The following is a 21,412-nucleotide window of genomic DNA, read 5'->3' on the forward strand; positions in this document are numbered from 1 at the left end:
TCATTTTTACACACCAGATATGGACTGACAATTTGAACGATCTATAAAGAACATGAAATTGTTTGGGCAATATTTTATGCAATCAATTTCATGTTCTTATAGATCGTTGAAGAGTAGACATGAAAGGATGAAAGGAGAGAAATTCGGCGTTTGGAGCTGTCCATTCAGCACCGCCTCGGGAAAAACAAAATCTGAGGTTCAAATAGAATTTGAAAACATTTCCCCACACTAAAACAATGGCCTGTTATGCAACGCATTGGACATAAAATATTACTGAATGTTCTTCATAAATCATATCTCTACACGCGCTCAATCACAGAGCAGATCTAGGCACTCTGCCAGTTGAGGCGCGCGCATGCACACGCACTCCGAAGCGTAGCCTACATTGTGTGATCAGCACATTAATAAAGACTAGGCTATTCCTTAAGCTTGCTTCCGGATCGCTATTGGCAGCTTATTGATATGATATTGGTACAGTTGTAATATACACCCGTTATTTAAAGGAAAGGCTGGGGAGAAATATATACCGCCCTGTGCAATGAGGTGAACATCATTCCCGTCTACGACTCCGGCAGGTAAGGACAATGCATTATTCAGTGCATCTTTTTAAAATTCCTTTTCATCTAACATAACCCATTTGTTTAAAATGTAAAACATGATATATTGATAGAACAATATGATTCATGATAGGCTTCTAAGATGAGAAGCGCCGTCTCTACTGTAGCCTGTGGCATAGTCACACACGCACATATGAATACACGGATTTGAATGCACTAGAAGACTAGGCTACTTCGATCTCTTGGCATTGAATCTGTACACTAAAGCGGTTTATGCCTGCGCCACAGCGGCGTGGCGTGGTGTGGGTCTGGATGATGATGTTTGTTTACCGGATGGAGGTCTATTTTAATCCTCATAATTGGTTCATAACTGGTATTGTGGGTGTCAAGCAGCAGGCGGCTCTCTTGGCTCATGTGTACATTGATTAGCGATGGTCAGCTGGGGTCGGTAGTGTTTGTTAGAGTAAGAAGGTGCGTGTGTGTATGTTTGTGTGTACAATGCACTAACTGGAAGTCGCTCTGGATAAGCACACATGCTACTAAAATGTAAAATGTGTGTGTGTGTGTCAGGTTTTGACGTTGATGTCTGTGAAACGCCTGTCTGACGTCTGACACCAACATGCTCTCAGAGCCTTTTGTATTATTGTGTACCTAAACCAGACACTCCATTTAGTATGATATGTTATGTTTTGTATGGTATGTATTCATTTTTGGATGGCTGTAATCCATTTAGTATATGTTACAAATTACAAGTCGTATGATATGTTAGGAATATGCTAGGTGGCTAACATTAGCTAAACTAGGGGTTGGGGTTAAGGCTTAGTGTTAAACTTAGGGTTAGGAGTTAGGTTAAGGTTACGGTTAGGGGATGGGTTAGATAAAATGGTTAAAGTTAGGGGAAAGGTTAGCTAACATGCTAAGTAGTTGCAAAGTAGCTAAAAAGTAGTAAGTTGTGCTAATTGAAAATTTGCTAATTGTCTAAAATGCTGAAGTTGGTAGTGATGAGATTTGACACACAACCTTTTTGTTGCTAGACTTTTGGATTATAAGCCCACGCCCACTCCGACCAACCACCTTTCTTTAGTTTTTGCCTTAAGTAACTTTTTGTCTTATGTAACCATACCAAACGTAACATATCATAGTAATTTGACTGAACTGGATTTACATTTACTTTGTTACGTCTAGTCTATGAGACCAGGCTACTGACACACTGCAGCAACACAGGGAACCTGAGGGAAGCAGGGTGTCTTTCAGGTAACCCAATGGGAACAGAATTCTCTGTTTACAAGTCAACTCCATTTGCCAAGAATAATGCCCCTTGCAGATTACCAAAGTATTTGTGCTTCCTCACTTGATATTTGAATGTGTTCTTTCGGTTATTATAATGGTATTATCTATTTGTATGGTACATTTTATATGAAAGTGCACTAACTGAAACGTGTTATTATCTATCTAAAAATATTAACCTGCAAAGTCCAACTGAACAGGACTGAGTCATTCTGGAGATAACCTGCTATTTATAGTTATTTTAAAAGTACAATGCAAGGGTCTGCTGTGTCAGGATGTACTGACTGTGTGTGTGTGTGTGTCAGTGTTAATTTCGTCAACAGAAATAGTGACACAAATATTTGTCAAACACTTGTTTTTCAGTGGCAATTGCCGAGACTATAACTGACTAAATAGACCCAGAAAATACTATAACTAAACATAAATTATTTTTAATTTCAGTAGACTAAAACGAGACGAGACAAAATTATCTCTGTGACCTGACTACTAAGTGGACTGGACAAGAGTTTTTGGAGAAATTGAGAGCTTTTCAGTGATAACATATTTAATATTAGCAGCACAGATGCACACGCAGTTCTGTTCAGCAGTGGGAAGGATGCACCATACCCAGCACACACAGCCCACATCAGCTGGTGAGCTGCGGGGGAGCAAGCAATGAGTGTGGGCAGACAGACAGACAGGCTCCGCCTTCATTTATACACATCGCACAAATTACCCTCTTGCTTCCACATAGCTAACCAGTCACCCACCAGCCTTCTCGTTAGCTACCCTTTGCCTGGTTAAGAAACATAAGCTGCCTTACGAAATTAAAATCAATAGCAGCATTGAGTTTAATAGTAAAACAACAGTGTAGCTATGTTTTTCTCTCCATTGAGTATAGAAAAGAAGGCTGTCTTTCAATTTGTAATCTCGTTCAACCCTCTCACTTTCTCCACTGCATTTCATTGCCAGGCGCTACGTTTTTTTCTTTCTATCGTGTATTGGTGGGCCGCATTTTACATTCATAAAGCATATTGCAGGCCAATTCTAAAACTAGGCTACTTGCGGACCGGACCATTAACCATTTGTTTAGGCTACATCTTGTTCAGTCATTTTACCTCATTAGCTAGCTATAGCTAACAACCTAGGCAGGACTTAACGTTTTGGAACGTTCAGATAGAAATATGTTTTGTAGAACTAACCAAAATGTATTTTGCGTTAATGTGGACCAAGTGACTCAGACTTGAGCACTTGGATCAGGACTACTGTACACATAGGAACTCGGACTTTAGCTATAGGGACTCGTGATCCGACCATTGGTGACTCGGACTTGGACTCGCGCACAGGGGACTTGGGACTCGATTCGGACTCAAAAATTAGTGACTCGACCACATCACTGGGCGAAACAGTAATTAGCTCCCATTTAAAGTCATTAGCCCCCGTTCTACTGTTGGACACCAATGTGGCTGCGGTGTCAGTGAAACGTGGATGACAATGGCAATGACACGACCGAGTGACGGATGTGCAACCAATAATTGCCAATACTTTCTCTCTCTCTATGTCCCTCTCTCTCTGTGTGCTTGAGAATTTACATGGACAGATAATTCTTATATATTCTTATATACTGTATGTTTGTCATTTTTCTGCTGTTGGGAAGAGAATAGGATGTTATTCAAAAAAAATATGTTGTAGTACAAGGCTATGTATTTTTGTGCACATTTTGCTACTTTATCCCTCAAACTCAACTTTTTTCATTATTCCCATCTAATCAGGGAATGATTTAGACCTGGGACACTAGGTGGGCGCAATTAATTATCCGGCAGGCTTTGGACCTTGTAGGGTAAGAGTTGAATACTCCTGCAGGGTTAATGACGCAAAACAAATGTGATGTGACTACAATGAAAGGGCATTTAGTTGACTAAAATGGCCCACTGTTGTTGTCATTTTGACAATAACTAAGTCATTATTCAAATGACAAAATGTGATTAAGACTTAATTATATGTTAGTCAAAATGACTAGACTAAATGTAATACTGTATAAAATAGTCACAAAATTAACACTGGTGTGTGTGTGTGTGTGGAGAGGAATGGAGTAGAAGTACAACAACCGGAGAGAGGGCTCAAAAGTCCACATAACTGCCAGACTGCAACATCAAAGGAAAGGCTTACACAAAAGCTAATATAATCCTCAGTTATCTTAGGTTAGAGTTCAGCAATAAATAAGTGGTGAAATTCTTTCCTCAGCTGAATCGCCATACCATCTCCATACCTGCCCCCGTCATCTGACCACCCCATTCTAGCCACTGCGACCCTTCTCTACGTCTCCATGTTTACTTTGTGGTGAGAGATGGGAAAGATGCTCTTCCCTGCAACTCTCCATCACCTCCTATTGGTAGGGGTCTGTCTCTGCGTCTACAGCACCCCAGTCCCGCCCTTCCACGACTACGCACCCGTCTCACAGGACAGTGGCTGTGATGGACAAGCTGGGGAGCCAATGGAGGGAGAGCCCTGTGTAACACCAGCAACACCTGTCAGTGTGACATCAACAAGTGTCCAATCTGGGCCCTCTGATCCCAGCAGACTGTCCTATGGGATGGCAGAACACATGACTGGCAGCTGGACTGACCTATCAGAGAATGTTGGAGCAGGGGGAGGCACTGGCCCTGATGTGATGGGACGCAAACCAGGGGGGATAGAGCCGGTGACACAGGCACGAAACGTGGACAGTCATGAGGGTATATCTGGATCGGGAGGGGCGAAGAGCCACGGGAGGGAGGCAGAGACAGGGGTTGCATCTGAGAGCTTCTCTGAGGGGAAGGAGACTCACAGACTGCCTGTAGAAGCTCCAGAACTCTACACAGACAAAGACATGAAAGTTGGGCTCGAAGAGGATCCTATGGAGGATGTGCCTACTGTCACCACTGGTGCCATGATAGCTTCCCTAGGAGAGAGGCAAGGGATGACAGTGGCCATGAAAACACCCAGAGCTGCTCTACATAGTGCTTCCACAGCAGCCAGAGCCCCAGAACCAGATAGCCAGACAGGGACGCACCTTGCTGGGGATAGAAGAGACCTCATCCTGGAAGAGAGGCCAGATCTCCAAGGAGGAAAGGAAGGGGAACTCAGAGAGAGCTTGCCCGACCTCGGAGCTCCTCTTCTGGGGCAGGAGACAGAGACGACCAGACCGAGCTCCTCATCTCCCCATAGTATCCTTACAAACTCCCCATTGACCTCGATCCCTCTGTCAGTATGGAGATCCAGCAGAGACGCTTCATCGCTGCCCCCTAGTGGTCTGGAGGGCGCTGGCCCTGCATCTCCACACCCCCCAGATGGAGAGACAGCGTTTGCTCTCCCAGACCCCCTCCTGCCCGACCTTGGACCCGCCCTGACAGGATCCTCCAGACAGGATGACCCTGACAGCCTCTGGACTGAACCACTACAGCAAAATGGGGGTGAGTATGCAGTATGCTATGGTCCAATGAGTACATACTGGATATGTTAGAGACAGCCACTGGGATCTCAGCCACTGGGATCTCAGCCACCTGGAGTGAGTCTACTCTACAGACGCACTTGAGGGCCACATTCTATGTTGAGTTTTTGCACATGCACACACCAACACACTTGCTCTGCCTCACAACAAGGTAAGGTGCTGCTCTAGCTGTTGTTGTGTCACACCACAGAATTCCATTACACGGGTTGCCTTTTTGCCTTTCGCTGGGTTTCAATAGGTTTCATTAAAAAGGGAAGGGAAATGAAAGTGACATGTCTAGCTGCAGAGATCTCCTTTGATGATCGGGGGGGATGGTGGGGGGGGGTGAATGCTTGGTTTTCCACGCTTCACTTTGAACCTTAGCAGGCAGGGTTCCAGGGAAGCAGTCTAATTACTTTCTATTTCTGACGGTGGAAATAAACCTCACATGACTGCCAGGAGACAGCATTGACAGGGACTGTTATACAAGTCTGGGGAATTCACTCACCCTTTATCTCCATCTCCCTCCCTCCATCAGAGAGGAACAGTAAAGACCTAGGCACTGGCAGGGCCAGCCAGGCAGTTTATTACTGTGTGATGCAGTAGAATAGAGGAGTCTGTCTGAGCCAATATGTGTTCCTGTCTGATAGCGCTACAGGCAGCCTGTTAGCATCCATCAGGGACGTGTGCGTGTATGTACATATACGTATGTGCGTATATTTGTGTGTGTGTGTGTTCCAGCTTCTCTTTGGGGACATGAAGCTTCCCTAAAAGGGAAACCAGGCTACCTTGATGAGTAGTATGTAGAAGGAAGGATTTTCTTTTTGGAACACCCTTTTCAACATGGCAAAAAAAAAAAAAAATCATCAAATCAAATCAAATGTATTTATAAAGCCCTTCTTACATCAGCTGATATCTCAAAGTGCTGTACAGAAACCCAGCCTAAAACCCCAAACAGCAAGCAATGCAGGTGTAGAAGCACGGTGGCTAGGAAAAACTCCCTAGAAACGCCAAAACCTAGGAAGAAACCTCAAGAGGAACCAGGCTATGAGGGGTGGCCAGTCCTCTTCTGGCTGTGCCGGGTGGAGATTATAACAGAACATGGCCAATATGTTCAAATGTTCATAAATGACCAGCATGGTCAAATAATAATAAGGCAGAACAGTTGAAACTGGAGCAGCAGCACAGTCAGGTGGAAGTTGAAACTGGAGCAGCAGCATGGCCAGGTGGACTGGGGACAGCAAGGAGTCATCATGTCAGGTAGTCCTGGGGCATGGTCCTAGGGCTCAGGTCCTCCGAGAGAGAGAAAGAAAGAGAGAAGGAGAGAATTAGAGAATGGTGGTGGATCCCTTCCATGGTTATGTTATATTGGATTTATACCTTTTTTTGTGTGTGAGCAGAGCAGTTAGAATGTAGTTGAGAACTGGAAGCAGAGCTGTGGATCTAAAACTCCTCTCTCTTCACCAGTACATACCATCATGTTTCTAGTCACAGGCTGATATCTAGCAGTCACTGAGCCTATACGAATTGTCTATGGACCATCAGTGAGTCCTGAACCAACATCTGTCGGTGTGTGTGTATTTTACTAACAGCCGTGGATGCCAGTGCCCCTCCCTTGCAGGACGCGTCCACAGAGGGCACAATGTCATCGGAGGACCTCCCTCTCATCTTCGAGCCCTTTGATGATGTCACACCTGAAGGGGCGGGGGTAGCGACAGCCGTTCTCGCGCCCGGCAACTCACAGCTGTCTGGCTCCATGTCTACCACGGGGATGCTACTGTCAGAGGTGGAGTTTGACCAGGTGGGCACAGGTGACACGGGGCCATCCCGTATCCCACCACTGGTGCTACCAGATTGGACGTCGCCATGGCAGACATCCGGGGCTGAGATCTCTGAGCCTATCTGTCCTTCTGGTCCACCCATAGACCCTCCCCCTTCAGAGACAGAACAGCCAGGTGAGACTTCTTTCTTATTAATCTTCCTCTTCATTATTCCATTCGTCCTCTTCATCTTTTCACCATGTTGCTAACACTCATCCGTTTAGATCTAGACGTTTCTACAGTAGTATCTAAGGACTAGATGTTGATGTTATACTTCACTATATCCACTATAATGATCCAGCCGTGATGGTTATATTTAGGTGGTAGTGAGACCATACAGAACCCAGAGGAAACCTCGCCCACCTCCGAACCCAACCCTACAAGCATCGCCTCCCAGCAGATCACCATGACAACGGTCACCAAGACAACCAATCTGCCTGTGGTCAAATCAGGTCTGGAGGAACTGGAGTCTGAAGGTAGGAGTCACACTAACACACACACATAATGCACACACATTGTTTACACAATGTAAAGATAAAAGTTCACAATTCAAATTGAAAGGAAGTTGAATCAGCTGTTTTCCTTCTTTTCTTCCTATAGAGGAGCCAGAGGTGGATGAGGAGGATGAGAACACAGAGGAGTCAGAGGACAGCGAAGAGGAACAGAAGGAGACCCCTATCCCAGCCCCCACTCGACCTCCCTACAGCCTCATCCCCCCGCCTCCTGTCTGGGTGCAGCGCAATCAGGGCCTGAGTGAGAGGAGACACACACACGAATGCATGCGCACATAAAACTTTGGCTCTTTGTGGCCATCAAATATGAGATATTTTCAATTAGGAAAGAAGTGTAATTGAAATAGTGGGTGACAATCGAGTGTGGGTTCAATGTGCTTCAAAGCCACTATTCCTCCCTTTTTTTCAGTGCGTAGCTGGGTGGAACTGATCAGAGAAAAGGTAAGATCGCCATTAATGGTCATGACATAACCATACTATCCTCATTATACTTTTAGAAAGTGTGGTCCTTTAGGCTGTTTGGGTATGTAGCAGAGATAATGTTGACCCCTATTACCCTTAAATTAGTCAAAAAACATCAACTGGAAGAGTTGTCTCTAAGACACTCTGGTCTACGAGTGGTCTGTATTTCCTGTGTGTGGCTAGTTTCTTCTCCCTACTCGTCCCTCACACACCCCTATCGTTCACCTCTGTCCCTCACCCATGTTCCCTCTCCCTACAGGCAGGGTATGTGTCTGGGATGTTGGCCCCGGTGGGCATTGGCATCATGGGGGCCCTGCTCATCGTTGGGGCCCTCTACAGCATCAGGATGATCCACCGTAAGAGGAGGAACAGCTTCAAACACCAGCGCAGGAGGAAGACCAGGCACACTGAGGTTAATAAGAATATGCTCACTAGCGCTACACTATATGCATATATCAGCTTGTGGTAGAAATTGCCATTAACTAAGAATTTGCCATTAACCAGTAGTTTAAAGTGGCTTCCTCATCTCCACACCATCTGTTCTGATTTAAAGACATTGGACAGTTTCTTTCACATCAGTGCAGATGAAAGGTGATGGAAGAGACTTTGGACTTATTGAGCTTTATACAACCTTTAACTCCATGTAATGAATGTCCTGACTTTTGGTATTTGCCGTCGTCTCCAGCAACCCAGGGAGCCAAGCAGCAACGGCCAGGACCAAGCCATGCTATTGGCTGACAGCTCTGAGGACGAGTTCTGATCCTGCCCACAGCGCTGTGCCTGTAACTGATGAGACTCGGCCCGCGTGTTGTCGTGGTCATCATATCTCCATGAGTACCACATCTCCAATCACTGTGGGCCGATTGGCTATAATTCATCAGAGAGTATTTGACTGTCTAACCAACAAGACAGGTATTTGACATGTAAAACAGGGTTGAACATTTTAACACCTATGTAGTTACAGGTGCATAGAGGGAAAACAATACAATATTTGAAAAATAAACTCCAGGCTATTGACATTCTTGTATGATCCACAATGTGTTTGATATCCTTTAAACCAACAGTGTGTAGAGCATACAAGAATGACCGTGTGCTGAAGCCTCTTTTTCAATTACTTTCTATGTAATAAAAAGGCTAGAGCAGAATCCATTTAATAGGATCTCTGTTTATGTAGCTGGCGAGGAGTGCATTTCAATAGTCTGAAGTGGCTTCCTCTTCTTGTCTCCTTTCCTACATTTAGGAAGCCACTTCAGAAATGAAGCCCCTACAGGCTATAGAGATGCACTCACGGTTACTGGAGTAAGATTGTCACACACTATTGAGTTCATAACACATCACAGACACTGAGAAAACGTAAGCTGTCAACACCAGTGTGCATTAATGCACTGTAGATACTTTCATAGACAGCCATTGCTTGATTCAGCCTTGTCGACTGTTTAAGGCCAAATGAACATCATCCTCCTTTAAAAGCATTCAGCAGGAAACCAGCTCTCTCTATGTGTAGTTACAGGAAACTGATCATTCTATTGTTGCTCCTCCTGACAATGTTTTTCCCCCAGTGCGTGGCAGGCAACCTCTTTTATGAATGTATATACCAGGCTAATACTTATTTAATCATCTCCATATAATTTACTATTGAATAGCCTACTCTACAGAAAGTCCAAGTCATTCAGAATCATTACATCCCATAGCCATGCTGAGGGATTTTTTAAAGGGAGACTACTTGTATTTTCACTCAACCTCTCTCTTCTGTACTGTTGTTTCTCCTAATTGCCTAACAATCCACTTTTCTTATTTTGCACTGGGACCTGAAAGAACTGAAGTGAAAGCCAAAACTCTAAGGAGAAACAGGACGCTTGCTGCTAGTGTACGGACTTAATGTTGACAAAGGTTCCCATTCCCCCTGGTTGATGCCGTTGTGAGCCAAATGTATATATTTATTCATTTCTGTGGTTGATGCATCTAGTGTCTGCATTTTAGCACTAAATATTAAAGGTGTTTTGAAAAGTCTAATTCAATGTAATTGAGTAATCTTGCATTGTACTGTAGTCATTCAAGTTTGAAATGTCACATGTTGCGTGACCATCCCCTGGTAGGTTGCTTGAGATACATTGCCTGTGAATATGCAATAATAATGTAATGTACGGGTTCTTCTGTAAAATGATGGCCACATTTCGGGCTTTCTTTCTATAGATACCAAATGTGCAGTGTTACCAATAAAGCTCTCTCTTACCCAGAAGGATCTCTGTTTGTGGGAAGGGGTCACTATTTTTGTTTCTATTGCTAAACACAGTCGGAAGACAAAATGCCTAATCATGAATGAATCACATGATACAATGTAAAATACTGCACTCTTTCAGATGTGCCATTTGCTTGCTTTGGAACCAAGATAACCATCAGACAACCAAGAGTCAACCAATCCACTTTACAGCATTAAAAAAAAACGAATAATTTATTTCTGTGTACTATTCCCACATTAAATAAAAGATATCGTTGGACAGATTGAAATCAGAGACAGAGGAAGAGGGGCAGGGGAACAAAACTCTGACATGCAAAAATACCGTTCTCTCTTCCCTTACAGATCACAGGGGTCCAGGGCTAGTCACTACAAAAAATAGAGACCCCTTTAGCTGGTCCTGGGGGGGGGCAGTGTGTGGGGTCCCCAAGTGGAGTGGTAAGAAGAGAGTAGATGCCCACTGAGCTAAGGTTAGTTTGCATCCCCCATCCGTAATGGTGAAGGTTAGGATTTGGACAGGGTAAACTGATCTTAGATCGGTGTACCAAAATAGAAAATTCTAGCCAGAGCAAGAAACCAACTGGAATATCTAATAAAAAGCTTGACAACTCTTCCTCTCGTACAAGGAGATGGGAGAAGAGTGGTTGGTCACTGGGGTGAATGGTAGCTAGGCAACCAGTGGGAGGGTGGCCCTCCAAGACCAGTTTAAGTAGCCTTGTCATGTTCTTAGATCCTAAACTCTGAAATGGCAAGACAACCTTTGATTTCTCTGTAGTGAAGACCATTCATTGACTTACTTTGAAGCCACAAGGGATGGGAAGGTATCAGCTAACCTGGATGCCAGTCTGTTTCTTCTTTAGCTCACTCCTTTGTCAAAACAGACCAGAGCCATAGATATACATTAAATAGATGTCAATGTCGTTTGAAATCACACCAGACTTTGGCCACAAACAGACTGACGAGGAAGCCCTTCAACTGGGGTGCATTCAATGAGGTGCAAAGTTAAGAACAATGCAGCTAGAAAGATTTATATCTAACAGGACACCCTCATGAACAGACCTCTGGTGTAGATGGTCAAACGGAGCTGTCTAGCCTAACATGGCAGGCAATAATGTCCATGGTCCCTACTGGCACTGCCAGGGGTTCACACTTTTAAAAACTAGGGGAGAAATAGAGACGTTCTATGAGAATGAGGAAAGCGGGTTGGACCAAAACAAAGACCAATTTAATTTGAAATGGGACAGGAGCCCCCTCACACCTCTAGACTGAAGCAGGATCAGAGTGATGTCAGAAAGAGTCAAGATTCAACAGGAAGTGTATCTGCACAGGGAGCCAAATGGAAGTCTTCCCAGTGAATGGAACAGAATGCCATTGGAACAGTTCAAAGCAGTATGGCTTTGGAACAGCTAGCCTAGCTCCCATCTGTGCTTCCGGATCTCTGATGACATCGTTGCTGTCCAATCCTTCATTCTTATTCTAGTCCTAATAGTCTGGATGGGTGAAAATAAATTAGCAGAGAAAAGAAACAAAAAACCTAACTAATCAATCCCTCCAAAAACACAATACACAAAAAAAGATGCCCTCAGATGTCAAATGAATAGAGCGCAAACACTCTATACAAATCGTCAATAAAAAAAACTAAAGGTCATTTGATCGGTGTTTTCAAACGCACTCACACACATACTATAACCACCCACACAGCAGCCTGTGTGTAAAGTATCTGTCGACATCCCTTCTCACTTCCTATTCTGCAATGTTAGCCGGTTGAATTGAAGAGACGTTGAGTAACAGCTCCTAACTGTTTGCATCTGTTTTATTAAAGCGGCAAACTCTGAAATAACAGCTGCTAAAACTTTACAGAGATGCAGACACTGAGTAAACCTGGCCCATAATGTGTTGTGTATGCTACTGTTCACCTCTTATAGCTGCTCTCTCAGCCTATGGGACTTCATCACAGCTCAGCAGTACAGTACATTAGTGTCTCTGCTAGACAAGGAGCAGATCTTTAGTAACTACTACTACTACTACCACCACCACCACCATTATTACTACTACCACCACCATCATTATTACTACTACCACCACCACCACCACCACCATTATTACTACTACCACCACCATTATTACTACTACCACCACCAACATTATTACTACTACCACCACTATTACTACTACCACCACCACCACCACTATTACTACTACTACCACCACCACCGCCATTACTACTACCACCACCGCCATTACTACTACTACTACTACTACTACTACCACCACTACTATTACTACTACCACCACCACCACCACTACTATTACTACTACCACCACCACCACTACCAACCCAGCAGTGCTACCACCACCGCCATAACTACTACTACCACCACCATTACTACTAGCACCACCACCATTACTACCATCACTACTACTACTACCACCACCGCCACCATTACTACTACTACCACCACCATTACTACTACTACCACCACCGCCGCCATTACTACCACCACCATTACTACTACTACCACCACCATTACTACTACTACCACCACCATTACTACTACTACCACCACCATTACTACTACTACCACCACCACCATTACTACCACCACCATTACCACTACTACTACCACCACCATCACTACTACCACCCACTAGTACTACTACCACCACCACCACTACCAACCCAGCAGTGCTACCACCACCGCCATAACTACTACTACCACCACCATTACTACTAGCACCACCACCATCACTACTACTACTACCACCACCACCGCCACCATTACTACTACTACCACCACCATTACTACTACTACCACCACCGCCGCCATTACTACCACCACCATTACTACTACTACCACCACCATTACTACTACTACCACCACCACCATTACCACTACTACTACCACCACCATCACTACTACCACCCACTAGTACTACTACCACCACCACTTCAACCACCATTATTACGACTACCACCCACCATTACTACTACCATCACCACCTCAACCACCATTATTACTACTACTACCACCAACACCACCATTACTACTACAACCACCACTATTACCACCACCACCTTCTATACCTAGCTCCTGGTGTCCCTGTGTCTTTACTATACTTCAGGGTTATCTAGTCTGAAATAACCGATTTTACACCATCAGTCAAAACACACACAGCCGACCTTTGTTCATTTACTCTGAAAAAGAAAATTCATTTTTTTTTGGACAAAAAGCAGCCACAAACACATATTTTCTTTGCCATGATTGGAGTTGATAGGAACTGCCTGGTGTGTCTGTCTTTCCCAGACAGAGGAGCTCTCAAATGTTACTGGAGTGTGTGCTGCATCAGAGTAGGGCCCCTGGAAAGTGCACTCTAGGCTTGGCCACTAAGGGGAGTGAGTGTACGAGTGTATAATACACAATCTAAATAAACTCAGAGAGCAAACAGGAAATAAGTCAACTGCAAACAATACCTTTGCCCTCCTTTACCAGAGGTCAACCAAAGATCAACACACTGACTCAAACACACACACAGAGCGAAGCCAACAGGAATCCAACATATTTAATAACACTATTACTCCAGCCTGACACTTTGCCATACTGAAACAGGACTCCAGTGCTCTGCATGTTGTTAATTCATAGACAACTGTGATGATTGAAAGACAGAGGGGTGCTTGGAAAAAATAGTCTCCAAGTTAGGAGGAATTTGAATGAACAACCTGCAATAGGGAAATAGTTTCCGAGCCCAAACAAACTTCTCCTTTGTCAATAATTATTTATCTTTCTCAGGAGATTTTTGAGCAATGTTCCAGTGGCTGGCAGTGCATTTTGGGAAAATTAGCTTTGATCTGCAAAAAGGGCCAACACAAGTCCCCAATCTCAAATAGGCCCCTCATTCTTACCCCTCTAAGCACTTACCAAGTGTATCTGAAATGATTGAATAGGTATTACTAAAATGGAAATAGCTCCACCTTTTCCTCTGACAGGCAGGAAGAATTTGCACCATATTGCTTACACCTATCCAAACCTTTCAGATCTACACAAGCGCCTAGGAGTTAGGACTATGGGTCTGTTTGGAACTGGGCAATGTTCCGAGTGTTAATCAACACACACTCATCACTCATACCACCACTCTTGTTAAAATAAATGCATGCATATCTTTACAGGCTCCAGCTCTTGGTCTGGGGCACGGGGTGAAAACTGAGCAGCAAGCAGCTGGCGTGTTCGTCTCACAACGTAGGGTTAATGAAAACACAGACAGGGGGAGAAAAGCACACTAACACACAACTCATGATTCCCACCAAGCATGCGTGCGCACACACCCATCCACTACATTACTTCACATCCCTTACACATGTACACAATAACCTAAACACTTCATTTTCCAAACTCCTAGGGAAAACACACACTCTCACGAACACACACACACAATAGCTTTTTCAACCCCCTGTTGAATCATGAGATTAAAAAATATACACAAAAAATAAACTCCACAAATATTTCCTTCGAATCTGTCGTTTTCCCACCTTCTTCCTTATTTTCACCCTGTGTTATTATTCTTCTTCTGTTTTCCTGTGTTCCAGTGGGTGATTTTGCGTGATGCATCGCCCTCCGGGGGTTTGTGGGTTCACCCTCGACATCATGCCTTAGATACTGCTCCGTTGGAAGGGGGGGGGCAATGTTCTGAGGTTAAAGGTCACCAGACCACATCACACACTCCTCTTCCTTCCCCCTCTCACAGGATCCTACAGCTAACAGGGCAAGGGCCTCTTCATTAAAACATTGTGGGATTTCTGTCTGTCTGTCTGTCCAGTTTAGCCTTGAGCTGTTTTCCAAGATGTCAAGGATCAAAAAAGGGAGGGTTGTATGTACTGTGTGTGTACTGTGTATGAGTAGTGTGCATGTGCGTGTGTCTATGTATATGCAAATGTAGGTGAATCTATGCTTGTGGGTGTATGACGATGTGTGTGTGCATATGGGTGTATGACTGTGTGTGGGTGTGTGTGTGTGTAACTGTATATATATGGGTGGGTGTGTGTGTGTGTACACACACACAACACCCCCATATATATATATACACACACACACACACACACGTGTGAGACAAGGGACCAGGGCAGGGTTGAGAGTGAGACTGGAGCTGCTTCAGTAAGAGGGCAGCACCTGTCATGCTCCTTCTCCTCTCTCTAGCGGAGCCACAGTTTGAGCCTCAGTGCGTCCACACCGTTCAGGTAATATCTGAAGAGCCGCTTGTCTCGGACAAAACCAAGGTTCTCATACAACTTTAGAGCTGACTTGTTAGTGATCTCAGTCTCCAGAACCACCTAGGAGTGAGCGAGAGAGAGAGAGAAAGGAGAGAGGGAGGGAAGGAGAGAGGGAGGACGGGGAGAGATACTGCTTGTCAGAGCTGAAGCAATTCAAGTAGTCTTTGTATCATTTTGTGGGGGTTTGTCATAAGTTCATATTGTTATATTATATCCCCATGTTATTCACTAGAGCACTTATTTTTCTATACTAGAGTCCACCTAGTGTGGATATATAATATGTGGTTAATACCTCAGGCCAAGTACAGTCAGGGCCACTAGCTGAGTGAAGGCCCCAGAGGGACAACAGGGCCTTCGGACGTCACCATCAGACAGACAGTACCAGTCCGCTTACCTCATCACAATCCCCCTCCACCATGGCATAGATGGCCTTCTTCACCAGGTTAGTACCTGCAACATACAGGCAACAGAAAATCAATTCAGCGGGATGGTACGCATAGAAGTTTGTGGAGGTAAAGAAAATGGAAGTACTTTGAGATCAATTTTTTTTGTTGTTGCAAAAAGGGCTATTAACAAAACGTGATTGGTCGTCATGAGAAAATGAGAGAGCATGCTGGTTCTCACCAATGCTTTTCCTCCGGTGTTTTGAGTCTACAGCCAGCATGGCGATGTAGCCACGACGAAACATCTTCTTGTGCATGTCCAGCTTACAGACAATGGCCCCCACACACTCCTGCTCCACCATGGCCTGGAAATGAATAAACAGTGAGTCATGTTAGTGCTGTGACCAACCTAAAGCTTTTGAAGCCTTCTTAAGACCAGACATAACCAAGGAGTAAACAAAACCCAATGCTTCTAGCCAATGAGCATCAAGAACACATCTACCCTGACGTCTAGTTTGATTACACTGCACATAGCACATTCACTCACGCCGCCAAACTTACCCTAGTAAAACTGACTATCCTACCGATCCTCGACTTCGGCGATATCATCTACAAAATAGCTTCCAACACTCTACTCAGCAAACTGGATGCAGTTTATCACAGTGCCATCCGTTTTGTCTAAAGCACCTTATACCACCCACCACTGCGACCTGCATGCTCTAGTCGGCTGGCCCTCGCTACATATTCGTCGCCAGACCCACTGGCTCCAGGTCATCTACAAGTCCATGCTAGGTAAATCTCTGCCTTATCTCAGTTCACTGGTCACGATGGCAACACCCACCCGTAGCACGCGCTCCAGCAGGTGTATCTCACTGATCATCCCTAAAGCCAACACCTCATTTGGCCGCCTTTCGTTCCAGTTCTCTGCTGCCTGTGACTTGAACGAATTGCAAAAATCACTGAAGTTGGAGACTTTTATCTCCCTCACCAACTTCAAACATCTGCTATCTGAGCAGCTAACCGATCGCTGCAGCTGTACATAGGCTATCGGTAAATAGCCCACCCAATTTTACCTACCTCATCCCCATACTGTTTATATTTATTTACTTTTCTGCTCTTTTGCACACCAATATCTCTACCTGTACATGACCATCTGATCATTTATCACTCCAGTGTTAATCTGCAAAATTGTAATTATTCGCCTACCTCCTCATGCCTTTTGCACACAATGTATATAGACTCTTTTTTTCTACTGTGTTATTGACTTGTTAATTGTTTACTCCATGTGTAACTCTGTGTTGTCTGTTCACATTGCTTTGCTTTATCTTGGCCAGGTCGCAGTTGCAAATGAGAACTTGTTCTCAACTAGCCTACCTGGTTAAATAAAGGTGAAATAAAAAAATAAAAATGGACCTCATTGAATTTGAGGACACAAATTGTTTCGTATTAGCCTAGTTCACCTCAAAGTACCAAATTAATTATTAAGACTAGAAATGTAAAAAACTTGACACTTGCAAGTGTTTCACAGTCAGCAAGCCTCAGAGGTTACAACACTAAGCTAGGGTTAGGCTGTCAAAGGGGGTTTATTTGTGTGTGTGTGTGTTGTGTGCAAGCGCATGTACATGCCACTTCATGTTCAACTGTATCTGTGTGACACCTCCAGATGATTAAATATAGACATAGTGAACAAGTCTACACTAGCAGTCACACCAAGACTAACCAACCCTTTTAGCCCAACTTAAAAACTAGTTTCACTGTCAGACAAGACAACAGGGAGGAATAAGGGTGTGTTATTGTCTGGATCTACCTAAAGAGAAGCCTACCCTTTACCTAGAACTTTAGGAACATCAAATGAACAGGTCTGCTATACAGAAAGATGGGGAAAAAAACACAATTGAAGCAGACACTGTAACAGTATCTAGGCCTAAATCAAAACGGTGGTAAGAGACACTACTGGCCTCTTAGGGTCAGCAGCAACACCCCCAACACTCCCAACAAATTCGCGTTGTTGCCCCAGAAGCGACTGGCCTCTTTTTATTTTGCTAATGTTCACCAACCAAAACCAAGTCAAGAAGGTGTTTTACTAGATAGTGCTATGTCATACTCACCAGAAAGCAGAGCTGAGGCCAGTTGTGGATGAAGTACCTATAGGTATAAATGGAATACGGCTCAGACAAGTCCTTGGTGATCAACCTCATGATTCCTGGCATCTGTAACTCGGACTCGTAGCGGACATAATGAATCCCCTGGCTCTCTTCCGCTTCTCGGTCAGGCGAACAGTTCAGATCCAGCCTCGCTAATTCTGACACCGGCGGCTGGTGTATGACGTCGGGTTCACTTTCTACTCCAGCCCGGTGCTCGCCAAGGCCTTCGCAGTCTGGGGGCTGCTGGCTCGGTGGTCGATGGGCTTCTGTGGGGTCACATTCCCTTTTCCTAACGTTACCACCGGGGCTGTGTCCGGTTACAGTGTGGCTTTGGAAAGCCTCAGTTCTTGTGATAGTCAACATACCGTTCATGCCATTGTTGTTCAAGTGAGGGTGGCGGCTGCCTTTCGAACACGGACTGTGGTCCTCATGTTGCCAGCAATGGTCGCTATTATTTTTGTCACTCGGGTCGTCTCCAAAACTGCTGCTGTCACAGAGCTCCATGGACGGTCTCGGATTGTCGGATCGGTTTTCCGTTGTGTGGTTGTAGATCTCACCGTCTTCAGACGGACTGACCAACCCGTTCAGCTGCTGTTCCTGTAGGGCCTGCGTTTTGAGGTGTAGCGCAGCCGGGTTAGCATGCGATAGCATGTTTTTCTGTTTTTTCTTACTTGGCCGTTTGTCCTCGCTGACCCGCTGCTCCTGTCGTGTTACAGAGCCCTCCCAACCGCAGCCGGGCTGCTCCCCTTCCCCGGGGAAGGGAGAAATTTCAGCCGGGGATGCTGGCAATGCGCTGCTAGGCCCAGTCGGCACTGCAGCCATCCCACCTCATCAAGGGGGCAATGCACGTTAGGAAAAAAAACTCGAAATATAGTTTCGTCAACGGGTTTATAAACAAAGCTCACTTCACTTAGGCGATAATTGTATAAATCCGAGGGTTTCCGAAACAATTTCGTCTTTACTTTCAACGCCTGTCGTTGCTTTCTCCTCCGTTTCCCCGCTGCCGAAAAGTGCTGTCGCAGCAAACGCCATTGCAGCCGAAAGATGGTTGTCATTACTTACTACAGCCACAAAGTCAGAATTGGATTTAACGTAAAAATGAATGAAAACAAAAAAATTATTTTTGGTATTCATTTAAGGTTAGGGTTAGGAATACGGTTAGCAGTATGGTTAAGGTTTCAAATCATGTTTTAAGAAGCTAAATTGTAGAAATAGGCGGGGTTTAGACAAAATTATGATTTTGTGGCTGTGATAAGTAGTGACTACCCTAAAAGCGGGTGCCGCTTTACGACAGTGATGAGAAGCATAATCTATGCGCGGTTTGCACAACTTTTTTTGTCTCTCCCTCCTCGAGCAATCAGCGAAGCTCACAAATGAATTTGAGTTAATCGACGGTGCATTATTTGGTGTATCTAGAGACCGCAGTTTTAGGCATAAATAGACCATTCAAACCTCTGTAAATCTATCAAAATCATGAATGGGCTGGCTATTAACAAAGTAAATAGTGACCAAATAAAACATCTATAATTTCGACGTTTTACAAATGCATTCCCTTTCACACCTTTAAGTCAAATTCATAAATTACACAGGCCATCTCCGGATCCAATACTCTCTTGCCAGCAGAGGGTGCTACTGTTATGCACATTGCAATATGGTGCAAATGTCCAGTTTCTCCCCAAGTATTATGCAGTAGGCTCTAATGGTGAAGTAATGTAAAGTGTAGTGCTTGACTTGGACTGAAATAGGTTCCGGTGCTAATTTTGGGTGCCTGTACCATTTATATAGTATTTAGGTGCAGGAGCTGCTCCACAATATATTTGAGCTAATATTCAATAAGAAGAACAGGAGCTCAAGCAGTAGAACATTTGAGGTGCCGATACTCAGCTCCAGTGAGCTCCTGCCAAAGTCAAGCACTGATCAAGTGTGTAATGGAGAGAACTATACTATACAGGTGAAAAATAATAAACAAAAGTAATATCTCTGCAAATGCGTTAACCCTAATCACAACTGCTTGTAATATTATTTTCATTGACAGACAGTGACTCTATGTGCATACACACACTGCTGGACTCCTAACACCGGGGAAGACCTTGGCAAAGCTAGGCAGCAGACGGGGCACAGAGTGGATGTAGTAAAAGGGAAGGGGGTACACACTCCAGCTGGAGCACGGTTAGGGGGTGGCAGAGCCCAACTGGGCATCAGAGGCGGATGGAGCACTCCCAGCCGAGGGCAATAAGGGGGAAGCTGGGAGGCGTATGTGTGTTTAGGGGGTGGGGGTGTGGCCTGGACTGTTTGGGTGTTTGAGCAGGTGGAGGGATTAGATGAACTGGAGAGGCTGGATAAGGGTTCACCAGATTATGATGTAAACACACACAATCAGAGTTCCACCCCATTCAGCTGAATTCCTGTCAGATGAATTGGACATGGAATTCTCTGCAGGAAAATAATTCAACTGTAGAATTGACTGGAAATTAGATTGTGTTGACATCAACTCTGGTACAGGCACACATGCATGCACTTACTAACTGGTTTGTGTAGTGCTCTTTTAAAATAGACAGGTGGCAGTGTTGCCCTATAACTTTGTCAAGTCCTATCTGAAGCTATCTCTTCAGCAGCCACGTACTGTGGAAGTGCAATGACTCAGTGGCGTGTCCAGAACATTTTGAATGGGGTGGCCTAGGTAGGGCACAGACCCAGTTTAGGAGGGGGGCATAACATTTGGAACCTTAATCGATGCAAGGTTGGTGCAAAGCTGTCATCAAGGCAAAGGGTGGCTACTTTGAAGAATCTAAAATCTAAAATATATTTTGATTTGTTTTAACACCTTTTTGGTTACTACATGATTCCATATGTGTTATTTCATAGTTTTGATGTCTTCACTGTTATTCTACAATGTAGAAAATAGTAAACATAAAGAAAAACCCTGGAATGAATAAGTGTGTCCAAAATTTTAACTGATACAATAATTATAATGGTTCAACGCATTATATGCTTCAAATCAAATGTTATGCGTCATATGTTTCGTAGACAACAGGTGTAGACTAACAGTGAAATGCTTACTTACGGACCCTTCCCAATAATGCAAAGAGACAGAAAATAGAGAAATAATAGAAAAGTAAAACATAATAATACAAGTAATAATAAAAACACGAGAAATTATAACTTGGCTAACTTGGCTAGTCGATGTCCAGGGGTACGAGGTAATTGAGATAGATATGTACATACAGTTGAAGTCGGAAGTTTACATGCACCTTAGCCAAATACATTTAAACTCAGTTTTTCACAATTCCTGACATTTAA

At 44.3% G+C, this 21,412-nt stretch overlaps 2 protein-coding genes across 3 annotated transcripts; one reads left to right on the forward strand and one right to left on the reverse strand.

Annotated features, from left to right (window-relative positions):
• Positions 1-320: 320 nt before the first annotated feature.
• On the forward strand, positions 321-10,325 carry LOC109878074 (armadillo-like helical domain-containing protein 4). 2 transcript variants are annotated; one of them, XM_020470293.2, is made up of 8 exons: positions 321-575; positions 4,068-5,275; positions 6,885-7,247; positions 7,433-7,588; positions 7,713-7,865; positions 8,034-8,065; positions 8,346-8,498; positions 8,772-10,325. In XM_020470293.2, the coding sequence occupies exons 2-8, from the start codon at positions 4,171-4,173 to the stop codon at positions 8,844-8,846; spliced, it is 2,037 nt and encodes a 678-aa protein (XP_020325882.1). In that variant the 5' UTR covers positions 321-575; positions 4,068-4,170; the 3' UTR covers positions 8,847-10,325. The 2 variants fall into 2 exon arrangements, with proteins under 2 accessions (XP_020325882.1, XP_031656041.1); XM_031800181.1 differs by lacking the exon at positions 321-575 and adding an exon at positions 1,689-1,811.
• A 3,539-nt stretch (positions 10,326-13,864) lies between these two features.
• On the reverse strand, positions 13,865-19,309 carry LOC109878076 (N-alpha-acetyltransferase 30). Its single transcript, XM_020470296.2, has 4 exons — positions 18,077-19,309; positions 16,210-16,333; positions 15,980-16,035; positions 13,865-15,645 (listed from the first exon to the last, which is right to left on the reverse strand). The coding sequence occupies exons 1-4, from the start codon at positions 18,932-18,934 to the stop codon at positions 15,508-15,510; spliced, it is 1,176 nt and encodes a 391-aa protein (XP_020325885.1). The 5' UTR covers positions 18,935-19,309; the 3' UTR covers positions 13,865-15,507.
• Between the last annotated feature and the right edge of the window lie 2,103 nt (positions 19,310-21,412).

This window comes from Oncorhynchus kisutch, linkage group LG21 (assembly GCF_002021735.2).
Source record: "Oncorhynchus kisutch isolate 150728-3 linkage group LG21, Okis_V2, whole genome shotgun sequence".
NCBI lineage: Eukaryota > Metazoa > Chordata > Actinopteri > Salmoniformes > Salmonidae > Oncorhynchus > Oncorhynchus kisutch.

What these genes read in the sequence shown, in the direction of transcription:
- LOC109878074 (XM_020470293.2), top strand. Translation starts at nt 4,171, where the DNA reads ATGGGAAAGATGCTCTTCCCTGCAACTCTCCATCACCTCCTATTGGTA. An exon ending in GGAGGAACTGGAGTCTGAAG is followed by an intron (nt 7,589 to 7,712) that starts GTAGGAGTCACA and finishes TTCTTCCTATAG; the next exon opens with AGGAGCCAGAGGTGGATGAG. An exon ending in GGAAGACCAGGCACACTGAG is followed by an intron (nt 8,499 to 8,771) that starts GTTAATAAGAAT and finishes CGTCGTCTCCAG; the next exon opens with CAACCCAGGGAGCCAAGCAG.
- LOC109878076 (XM_020470296.2), bottom strand. Translation starts at nt 18,934, where the DNA reads ATGGCTGCAGTGCCGACTGGGCCTAGCAGCGCATTGCCAGCATCCCCG. An exon ending in ACACCGGAGGAAAAGCATTG is followed by an intron (nt 16,036 to 16,209) that starts GTGAGAACCAGC and finishes TGTATGTTGCAG; the next exon opens with GTACTAACCTGGTGAAGAAG. An exon ending in TGGAGGGGGATTGTGATGAG is followed by an intron (nt 15,646 to 15,979) that starts GTAAGCGGACTG and finishes GCTCACTCCTAG; the next exon opens with GTGGTTCTGGAGACTGAGAT.